The sequence below is a fragment of the Hylobates moloch genome, unplaced genomic scaffold (assembly GCF_009828535.3).
Source record: "Hylobates moloch isolate HMO894 unplaced genomic scaffold, HMol_V3 SCAFFOLD_1, whole genome shotgun sequence".
In the NCBI taxonomy this organism is placed as follows: Eukaryota; Metazoa; Chordata; class Mammalia; order Primates; family Hylobatidae; genus Hylobates; species Hylobates moloch.
The window spans coordinates 188,400,269-188,412,456 of NW_026652276.1; the positions used below are offsets into that span (position 1 = coordinate 188,400,269).

A 12,188-nucleotide genomic window follows, 5' to 3' on the forward strand; every position below is an offset into this window, starting at 1 on the left:
CCGGTCCAAGTGCCAGGTCAGCTCTCAAGGGACCAGGCTTCAGACCAGCTCTTGTGGACTAGGCCCCTAACAGTCAACGTGTCCACTCCACAAGGGGCCAGCTTGGCACTGTGAACCCTGGATCTAAGTCTGCTCCAGCAAACTCATGACCCACATTTGCCCCAGTAAATATAGTCTGCAGACCAAATCTCATGGACCCAAGCACCAGACCTGCACACCTGCTAACCTAGGTACCACAACAGCCTGCCTGAAGACACCAGCAGTAAGCCTGCCCACAGACCACACCAGAAAGCCTGCCTAGGATCTCTGGTCAGGCTAACTGGTGAAGAACTTTCCCAGCCAAAGCCAGTCTGCAAAGAGTGGAGTAAGTTCCTACTTCTTCAAATGTGCAGGCACCAATAGAAGGCAACAAGAATCACATTCAGGGAAACATAATACCACCAAAGGAACAAACATTAAAGAAACTGAGGTTTATGAGCTGCCTGACAAATAATTCAAAATAATCATCATTTAAAAACTCCATGAACTACAAGAGAATACAACTAGACAAGTACACAAAATCAGGAGAACTAAACAAACAAAATGAGAAGTTCAACAAAGAAACAGAAACCATAAAAATGAACCAAACTGAAATTCTGGAGCTAAAGAACACAATGACTGAACTAAAAAAATTCCAAAGAGAGCTTCAACAGTAGACTCAATCACATAAAAGAATCAGTGTGCTTGAAAAGGGGTTATTTGAAATGATCCAGTCAGAGGAACAAAAAGAAAAAAGAAAAAGAGTAAAGAAAGCCTTTGAGAATTATGGGATGCCATCAAGCAAACCAATTTATATATTATGGGTGTCCCAGAAGGGGCAGAGAGAGAAGAAAGTTTATTTTAAAAAATAATAACAAAAATTCCCCAAATCTGTGGAAAGTAAAAAATATCCAGGTATAGGAAACTCAAAGATCTCTAATCAGGTTCAATGTAAACAAGACTACCACAAGATATATTACAATCAAATTGTCAAAAATCAAAAACAGAGAGGATCTTGAAAGCAGCAAGAGAAAAGAAGCATATCACATACAAAGGAATTCCAAGATGGCTATGAACAGATTTCTCAGTAGAAATCTTATAAGCCAGGAGAGACAGGGACGATCTATTCAAAGTGCTGAAAGAAAATAGGCTGGGTGCAGTGGCTCACACTTGTAATCCTAGCACATGGGGAGGCCAAGGCAGGCAGATCACCCAAGGTCAGGAGTTCGAGACCAGCCTGGCCAACAAGGCGAAATGCCATCTCTACTAAAAATACAAAAATTAGCCAGGCGTGGTGGTGGGCACCTGTAATCCCAGCTACTTGGGAGGCTGAGGCAGGAGAATGGCTTGAACCTGGGAGGCGGAGGTTTGCAGTGAGCAGAGATTAGGCTACTGCACTCCACCCTGGGCGAGAGAGTGAGACTCCATCTCAAAAAAAAGAAAAAAAGAAAAAAAACCAACAAATCAATACTAAAACAAGAGACCTTAACTACACTCTAAACCAAATAAACCAAACAGACAAATACAGAACATTCCGTCCAACAGCAGCAGAATACACATTCTTCTCAAATGCACATGAAACTTTTTTCAGGATAGATCATATGTTAAACCAGAAAATAAGGCTTAACAAACTAAGAAGACTGAGATCGTATCAAATATCTTTTCCAACCACAATGCTATTAAACTAGAAATCAATGAAGGATGGATTTCGAAAAATTCACCAAAAAAATTCTCAAAAAAAACAACAACATGCTTATGAACAACCAATGGATCAAAAAAGAAATTAAAAGAGAAATTTTAAAATGTCTTGAGACAAATGACACAACATACCAAAAGTTATGGGATGCATCAAGAGCAGTTCTAAGAAGAAAGTTTACAGCAATAAATGTCTACATCAAAAAAGATTTTAAATAAATAACCTAATATTAAACCTCGAGAACTAGAAAAAGAACAAACAAAGCCCAAAGTTAGTAGAAGGAAGAAAATAATAAAGATCAGGTCAGAAATAAATTAAATATAGACTAGGAAAACAATAAAGATTAATAAAACCAAGAGTTGTGTTTTGGGTTTTGGTTTTTTTTTTTTTTTTTTTTTTTGAGACAAGGTCTCGCTCTGTTGCCCAGGCTCCAGTACGATGGTGCAATCTCGGCTCACTACAACTTCCACCTCCCAGGCTCAAGCAATTCTTCTGCCTCAGCCTCCCAAGTATCTGGGACTACAGGCGTGTCACCATGCCTTGCTATAAGAGTTGGTGTTTTGAATAGATAAATAAAATCAGTAAAACTTTAGCTAGACTAAGAAAAAAAAGAAGTCTCAAAACCAGAAATGAAAAAAAGAAAACATTACAACTGATATTACAAAAATATAAAGAATTATAAGAAACTACTATGAACAATTATATGCCAACAAACTGGATAACTTAGAAGAAACTGATATATTTCTAGACATACACAACTTATCAAAATTGAATCATAAAGAAACAAAATCTTAACAGATCAATAGTGAGTACAGAGATTAAATCAGTAATAAAAAGTCTCCTAACAAAGAAAAGCCCAGGACTTGACGGCTTTACTGTTGAATTCTACCAAACATTTAAGGAAAAACTAATACCAATCCTTCTAAAACTCTCCCCAAAAAATCAAAGATGGAAAAATATTTCCAAACGCATTTTATTAGGCCAATATTACCCTTCTGTCAATGACAAAGACATTACAGGAAAAGAAAATTACAGGTCAATATTCCCGATCAACACAGATGCAAAATCTTCAACAAAATACTAGCCAATCGAATTCAGTAGTACATTAGAAGAATCATTCACCGTGATCAAGTGAGATTTATCTCTGGGGTGCAGGGATGGTTCAACATGTGCAAATCAATAAATGATATACCACATTAACAGAATGAAAGACAAAAACCGTATGATCATTTTGATAGATGCAGAAAAGGCACTTGGTAAAATTCAACAACACATCATGTTAAAAACTCAAAAAAATTGCTATAGAAGGAATGTACCTCAATGCAATAGAGGCCATATACGACAATCCCACAACGAACACCATAATCAACAGCGAAAAGTTGAAAGCTTTTCCTCTAAGATCAGGAACAAGACAAGGATGCACACTCTCACCAGTACTATTCATCCACATAGCCACTGGAAGTCCTGGCCAGAGCCATTAGGCAAGTGAGAAATAAAAGGCATCCAAATCTGAAGGGAAGTAAAATTGTCCCTGTCTGCAGACAGCATGATCCTTTAGATAGAAAACTAGATAAAAGACCCTAAAGATTCCACCAAAAGAGTGCTAGAATAAATGCACACAGTAAAGTCAGAGGATACGAAATTAACACACAAAAATCAGTAGCATTTCTATACACTAACAACGAACTATCCAAAGAAATAATCAGAAAAACAATCCCATTTCCCATTAACAATAGCTACAAAAAAAAAAGTTAGAAATAAATTTAACCAAGGAGGTGAAGCATCTATACACTAAAAGTTATAAAACATTGATGAAAGAAACTGAAGAAGACATAAGTTAATAAACAATTACATACTGCAATGACAGTGAAAAGAATTCACTTTAGATTTGTATTTTTTGAGCTAGACATCTTAATAAGGCTTTTTAGTATTTTTTTCTCCTTTTCTCTTACCTTCTGTTCCCATTCTCTTACTTCTTCCAAACTCATACTCTTAAATTTTGTCCACTTATGAAAACAAAATGAATAATAAAGTATAAAGAAATAAAAGTAAGAAACTACCTGAAGTCTTGCTAGTTGTGCAGTACGGGCAACTATCTTATTGTACGGTTCAACAATTTTTGCCTTTATCCTAAAGGAAAAGAAAAGAGAGGAGTGAGAATAAAATCATTTTCAAAATATCAACGGATAAAAACATTACCATTCCATTTATTTATAAAATTAAGAACAGTACCTATCGACAGCTCCCTGTAAAGCCCCAATTCTTGTCTGCATCATCTGAAGAACACCTAGGAAAACATAAGCTTACATTGGCTTTACAAATTTACAGGGCATCCAACAGGGTAAAAAGTTAAATTAAAAGAAAATACATGCATATATAATTTTAACTTTTTTTGTCACCATCCTAATCCAAGCAACCAGTATCTTTTACCCACACTGCTGTAAAAGCCTGTAACTGGTCTCCCCCTCCAACCTTTGCCTCACAAAAGAAGCCTGACAGGGAATGGGAACTGACTGCTTAATGGATATGGGGTTTCCATCTAGGGTGATGGAAAAGTTATGGACCTAGATACTGAGGATGGTCGCACAACACCGTAAATGTACTTAATGCCACTGAATTGTATGCTTTAAAATGCTAAAAACAAAAATTTTATGTTACGTATATTTTAACACATTACCAAAAAAGTATGACTGATCCTCCATGATATCCTCTTTGCCCCATCACTCCTATATTAAAACTATAGTCCACAGCTTTTAGTCTACAACTCTCTAGGCTTACAACATGAGGAATTTTCACAAAATTGGAAAAATATTTTCAGGAAGATCAAGCTTAAATTTTATTATTTAGGCTTTCAATTAGTACACATATTTAATTATTTTGAATGCCATTCTTTAAAACTCAGTTTCTATATCCAACTGGCATAGTTGTTTTGAAAGCATAGTATTAATAGCTAAATTTAAGTACAGACATGCTGTCATATTTTAAATGAAGTAATATTAGAACAAATAAACATTCCTATCAGCATACAAGTATACAATAACAGAGTTCAGTCCAATAGAATCCTCTCTGAACCAAAGATTCCCACTTTTCTGCTGGTTTTGTGGTGTATTCACCATAAACTGCCAAGAATAAACTGCCATTACTTATAACCATTTTCTTACTTCATATTCTCTCCACAACCCAGTCTCAATGGGTTTCCACCAATACTCCACCAAAACAGATGCTACCAAGGTCGCCAGAAATCTACGAGTTGCCAAATTCTATCGTTGGTTCTGTCTTAACCTTGTTCAAGCTCTCAGAAATTCACAGCAGTTAACTACTCCCTTTCTAAAACATTTTTTGTCTAGGCTTTCTTTTTCTTTTTTTTTTTTTTTGAGACGGAGTCTCGCTCTGTTGCCCAGGCTGGAGTGCAGTGGCTCGATTCCCCCTCACTGCAAGCTCCGCCTCCCAGGTTCATGCCATTCTCCTGCCTCAGCCTCCCGAGTAGCTGGGATTACAGGCGCCCACCACCACGCCCGGCTAATTTTTTTTTTTTTTTGTATTTTTAGTAGAGATGAGGTTTCACCATGTTAGCCAGGATGGTCTCGATCTCCTGACCTCGTGATCCACCTGCCTCGGCCTCCCAAAGTGCTGGGATTACAGGCGTGAGCCATCGCGCCCGACCTTGTCTAGGCTTTTAAATCATCATACTTCCTGGGTCTCCTATTATCTCATTAGTTGTTCCCACTTCTCCTCTGTCAGACCTCTACATGTGCTGGAGTACCCCAAGACATGCTCCTCAGCCATCCGCTCTTCTCCACCTACAATCTTTCAGGAATTTCATTCAATCCCAAAGTTTTAAATAGTATCTGTTCAATAAAATACTGATTTTATACACACACACATATACAGACGTATACACATACATCTATGTAAAAAGATTTTCTTTATATATCTGCCTATGTTCTCGTTCCCTCCCTATCTCTGTCCTCTTTCTCTTCCCCTGTACTGTTACATGAAATTTAAGATACTCAAGATAGTTTATGCACTACCCCCGAACCCATCAAAAATCACACTTCTCTCCAGTCTATGACATCTCCATTACTCATACTATCATCTATCCAATTTTTGAGACCAAAATCCTAGGAATAACTGATGGTGACTTTTTTCCATCAGCTCTTTCATCTGCCATCAACAAACCCTATCAGCTTTGCCTACATTTTATTCCATCTGCCACCAGTCTAATCCAACGTACCATCAACTTCAACTATTCTAATAGCTTCCAAACCAATGTCCCTGATTCCACCACTGCCTTTTTCTACACAGCTATCAGAGTAAACTATTCTGAGTATTAATCTCATCATACAATAACCTGATTAAACTCTTCCAATGGTTTACCATTGCATTTAGAATTAAATCCAAATTCCTTCCCAAGAACCTTATCTACGATCCTCTCCCTCCTTCACTAAACATCAGCTATTCTGGGCTACTTTCTTCCCCTCAAAAATGCCAAATTAATTCCTGCTTTCCCATTTATTGTTCAGTCTTCTCCTCAAATCTTCACATGATGGCTCCTCCTCATCATTAGATCTTGGCTCAAATGTCATCTTCTCAAAAAGGCCTTCCCTCTCCTTCATCCATCCCCATCACCTGTTTTATTTTCTCTACAGAATTTACAAATAAAATTTTTCTTTCTGATTTCTGAGATACAGTCTCACTCTATTGCCCAGGCTGGAGTGCAGTGGCATGATCTCGGCTCACTGCAACCTCTGCCTCCGAGGTTCAAGCAATTCTCATGCCTCAGCATCCCAAGTAGCTGCGATTACAAGCATGATCCACCACGCCCAGCCCTGTTTTCTACCTGTACTTTTTTTTTTTTTTTTTAATCTACCTCCAGGACCAGAACATAGTTCCAAAAGGATACTGACTTTCTCTATGGTTCACAAGTGCCTAGTACTTAACAAGTTATTAATTACTATTTGATTGCCTGAATGAACAAATAAATGAATGAGGCTACCTTTGTTTTTTGTTTTGTTTTGTTTTGTTTTTTTGAGACGGAGTCTCGCTCTGTTGCCCAGGCTGGAGTGTAGTGGCGCGATCTCGGCTCACTGCAAGCTCTGCCTCCGGGGTTCACGCCATTCTCCTACCTCAGCCTCCCGAGCAGCTGGGACTACAGGCACCCGCCACCACGCCTGGCTGATTTTTTGTATTTTTAGTAGAGATGGGGTTTCACCATGTTAGCCAGGATGGGAGGCTACCTCTTTTTAACAAAAAGAAGCTTAATAAATATTCCTCAAAATTCCATGAAAACAAAAACTCTATTGCTACAGCTTTCTGAAACCTAGCAAATTCTCAAAGTAATATTTGGAAGAATATTTTTAAAAAGAACATTTTTAAATAAAATAGGCTTAAACATACCTCTAAACTACTTACATGCTAAAAATTGTACATATTTAAGAGAATAAAGCAGATGAAGTAGAAGCTAGAATAATATTCAACTTTTCTAATATGTATATACACCACACTTATTTTTCAGCATCTCAAAATAACATCTAGACACATCATGCTAAAATGAATGCTAACCAATTCACATTTAAAGTTTTTTATTTTATTTATTTTTTGAGACAGGGTCTAGGGTCTTGCTCTGTCACCCAGGCTGGAGGGCAGGGACACGATCACAGCTCACTGCAGCCTCAACCTCCTTGGTTCAAGCGATCCTCCTAAATCAGCCTCCCAAGTAGCTGGGACTAGAAACATGCACCACCATGCCAAGCTAATGTTTTATTTTTTATAGAGATAGAGTCTCATTATGTTGCCCAGGCTGGTCTTGAACTCTGGGATCAAATGAACCTCCCACCTTGGCGTCCCAGAGTGCTGGGATTACAGGCGTGAGCCACTGCACCCTGGCCTACACTTCAATCTTTTATGTTCAAATAATCTAGTGAATATTCTGAGATAATCATAGGAATAAAGTAGCCAGCCTTTGTACTCTACACACTCATATGAGAGATAATCATTCTAATTCAGTCTAGCAGTGTTATTTCAAGTATTTTAATCTTTGAAGATCGTTCTGGGAAAAACAAGCACATTATAGAACTAAAACACATATTTAAAAACCACAATGAGAAATATTTCTGTTGTGGTGATTCAACTAGACCTACACAACTCAATGTACTACCATGCCATCATTATTAATAAAAAACTAGCATGTTTTAAAGATTTCCATTAAAATATTACTTGCTCTCAAAAATGCATAAAAATATTATGAGATTTAAAAACATAATTAAAACTAGTGAGCTTCTGCACAGCCAAAGAAACTATCAATAGAATAAACAACCTACAGAACGGGTGAAAATGTTTGCAAACTATGCATTTGACAAAGGTCTAATATCCAGAATTTATAAGAAACTTAATTCAACAAGCAAAAACACAACTCCATTAAAAAGTGGGCAAAAGACATAAAGAGATATTTCTCAAAAGAAGGCATACATACATAAAAATAATAATTAATTTCCAGTACAAAGTCAATCGGTACTTAGAGCTTCTTAATCTTCCTAAGAACCTAGTCAGATACGTAGCCCAGATTTTAAATAACAAACTATTATTTCCAAAAATACTAAGTTCTTCATCAGGGTATCTTAGAAATATTGTACATGCTGAGAATAAGTTAGTATCTTTGAGTACATGAGAAATACTGGGGGAAGCATTAAAGAATACTGCATCACAGAAAACAATATCCTCTCTCCTTAAGAATTTGATCAACATCGAGAAAAACCACTTACCTTTCTTCTGATGTACAATGATGAATAATAGTAATCACAAGTAATAATGTAAAACACAATTTCATATTTATGAGATGTAGTTTAATTTAATCAAGAGGGAATGAAAAATTCATAAAAGATTTAGTCAAACAAAAATAAGCAGATTTGTAAAAATAAAAATCCAATTATTATTCGACTACATTTTCATTAAAAAGAGTTGCAAAAAAGGCTCCAAGAAAGGCAAAAATAAGAAAAAAATTCATGGCTTCTTCCACTATTACTCTGGTATTGTTGATGTTTTTATTGTTTTAATTAACTAACACAGATGCACTAAATATGTGCAGACATTGTTCTAAGTATCTTGCTAATTCATTTAATCCTCAGAATAATGCTATGTTAGTACACATTATACTGCTGTTTTACAAACAGGAAAACTGAGGCAGAGAAGGGTTAACTAACTTGCCCAAAGTCAAACACCTAGTAAGCAGTAAAACAAGGATTTGAACCGAAATCATTTAGCTCAGGAGCCAGCAAAGTTTTACTGAAACATAGCCACACACATTTGTTTTCATATTATCTGGCTACTTTCACTCTACAATGGCAGAGTTTAGTAGCTGCAACAGAGACTGTATGGCTGGCAAAGTCTAAAATACTTGCCATCCAAAGTAGCTTGCCAAAGCTTGCCAATCCCCGGTCTAGCTCTACATAATCTCTAGCAGTTAATAGAAATATACCTTCCAATGACTCAATCCCAGTTGCTTGTGCCAGTAAATCTTCATGTCTTGCAACAACCTGAAAATCAAAAATAAATGATTAGCTTTTGCTCTGTTAGGTATTTTTCCTTGTAACCACAATGTAGAATGGAAAGTCTCTCTTGGTGTAGAAATGAGGCAAATACAAATACAAAAGAAAAAAATACAGGTTTTTAAGGTGTGTCTGAGATGAGTTATAAGCGGGAACACACATACATTTACAGTTCAACACAGAGCAAGAGGAGTTACAGCCTTTTCTTGGCCCTGTCTTAGTCTGTTTGGACTGCAAACACAAAAGACCTTAGACTGGGTAATTTACAAACAGAAGAAATCTATTGCTCACAGTTCTGGGGGTTGGGAAGTCCAACATCAAGGCACTGGCAAATTCAGCATCTGGTGAGAACCCATTCCTTACAGATGGTACCTTGTATCTATCTTCACATGGTGGAAGGGGCAAACAAGCTTCCTCGGGCCTCTCCCATATGATATGATAGTATTAAGAGCCCTGCACTAAACCCTAATAAGAGCCCCGAGCTCTTAATACTATCATATTGGAGATTAAGTTTCAACATATGAATGTTAGGGGAACACAAACATTCAGACAAGCCCCTTGCTATCTTAATGAGATGTACAAATGGAGTTGTACCAAAAAATGTAAAAAACAGCTCATTGTTGCCACACCATTATTATGTTTTCCCTTTAAAGAATATTTTCAAACATCAGGTTCTCTTTATTCTTGAATTTGATTCAGCACCACCAAGGCTATATCCTACTCTGGAAAGATACAGCACTCAGTGCTCACCTATACCTGAACATCTCTCTGCTTCCAGTTTCCTAGTGTCACACAACCACAGCAAATCCTTTTCCCTATAGATGTTTGATACTTTTATGAAAATTAGGGCACTGCAGATGGCCAGAACAAAAAAACCAAGAAGGTTACTAAAGGCCACATGCAAGACATTCCTAGAAACATCACAAAATCATGCAAATCTTTAGAATAATGCAGGAATCCTTATTATTGTGTGCCTTTTACTCCAATGAACACAAAGTGTCATGTCTAGTCTGCTGACTGAAGTTTTTAATCACCAAAGATTAATTCACTGGAACCCGTAAATCCTCCACTTTGTCCTGTTTCAGATATCACTGTCATTCTGTCAAGTTTCTATCATATCTACTCAAAGTATTACTCTTGGTCATCTCGGTCTTTAATTTGTAAGGTTGCCAGAAGATGTCTGAATTTTTCCCAGCCTACTGATACAGTCATCAATATGTCCATCTTAACAAGACAAACTTTTAAAAAATTATCTATTCTCCTTTATCACTAGTAATACTTTGGTAAGGTTAAAAAGCCTAAAACTATAGTTTCATAGACTCCCTTGCAACCAATTAAATGATTTTTCCAAGAGTTGTGGAAGACAAGAGAGAGGAAAGCTAGGCTGGGCACGGTGGCTCACACCTGTAATCCCACCAATTTGGGAGGCCGAGGTGGGTGGATCATTTGAGGTCAGGAGTTTGAGATCAGCCTGACCAACATGGTGAAATCCTGTCTCTACTAAAAATACAAAAAAATTAGCTGCGTGTGGTGGTGCACACCTGTTATCTCAGCTACTCGGGAGGCTGAGGCACAAGAATCGTTTGAACCCGGGAGGCAGAGGTTGCAGTGAGCACGACTGCGCCACTGTACTCCAGCCTGGGTGACAGAGCAAGACACTGTCTCAAAAAAAAAAAAAAAGGGAGAGAGGAAAGCTTACTGTTTCAGCTAGTTCTGAGAACTGAGAATTTAGAGACAGTTAAGAGAACCACATTGATCACTCCAGTATTTATTTAGTCATCAGGTATCTAGAAGCAGAATTTTAGCACTGGCATGGAAGGTAAGAACAGGTACTTCCAGGCCTCTGTATTGCATCTGTGGTAGTTCCTTCAACTCAGTCCACTAGCTATTCACCCAACAATTTCATAAGCATCCAAACTCTCTGTATGAAGTGTCTTTCTTAGAGTGATTTCTAGTTCCTGCACTAAACCCTAATAGTAAATGTTTTACAATTTTAGTCATCTCACTGATACAGACTACTGGGACTCAGAGACTTCCTTTACCTCACATCCTAGCCTACTATAACTTCTCCCCTCTAAGTGATGGTAAATACATTTTAAGTTCTTATTGATTCCTGCAGAGTAGATGCTGCATACAAGGAATAAGGAAAATACCAAGCATAAAAGGACTGAAAGAATTTCAGGTGGTTCTTGCAAAAAGCCACCCCCTCAGAACTCTAGACAAAACTAAATACATTCTCCCCTGCTCTCATAAACAACTTACACTATTCTATTTAAAACAGGCCTTGCTTGCCTGCCATTATTTCTGTCTGTGTCTGCCACTGCTCTGTGGGTCCTTGGAGAGCCAAGAAATGCATTATATTTATTTGGCTATCCCCACAGTCTAACCCAAAGCTTGACAATTAAAATTAAACGTGTTTCCTTTCTTTCTTTCTTTTTTTTTTGAGACGGAGTCTTGCTCTTGTTGCCCAGGCTTAAGTGCAATGGCACAATCTTGGCTCCCTGCAAGCTCCACCTCCCAGGTTTAAGTGATTCTCCTGCCTCAGCCTCCTGAGTAGCTGGGATTACAGGCGCCCACCACCATGCACAGCTAATTTTTGTATTTTTAGTAGAGATGGGGTTTTGCCATGTTGGCCAGGCTGGTCTGGAACTCCTGACCTCGTGATCTGCCCGCCTTGGCCTCCCAAAGTGCTGGGGTTACCGGAATGAGCCACTGCGCCCGGCCTAAATGTGTTTTCTAAATATCTATCAATAAAGATTGAAATCAAATGATATATAATCAGAATTTTAGAGTTAAAATAACCTTAGAAGGCATCCCAGTCCTATCTAAGCCACTCAAAGAAACTAAGACACAAAAAAGATCAAGTGGGTATGTCTCAGGTTATACCAAATCTATCTTTTCTGGTAAACAATCTATGTTTCATATATATG

The 12,188-nt window shown here is 37.7% G+C and overlaps 1 protein-coding gene across 1 annotated transcript in view; it reads right to left on the bottom strand.

The window, feature by feature from the left end:
- COG5 (component of oligomeric golgi complex 5) overlaps positions 1-12,188 on the bottom strand; it is a 379,224-nt gene that overhangs the window by 360,557 nt on the left and 6,479 nt on the right. The window contains exons 3-5 of the mRNA XM_032761356.2: positions 9,189-9,246; positions 3,947-4,001; positions 3,775-3,844 (exon numbers count right to left, since the gene is read on the bottom strand). Coding sequence (XP_032617247.1) covers positions 3,775-3,844; positions 3,947-4,001; positions 9,189-9,246 — 183 coding nt within the window. The remainder of the gene's footprint in view (positions 1-3,774; positions 3,845-3,946; positions 4,002-9,188; positions 9,247-12,188) is intronic.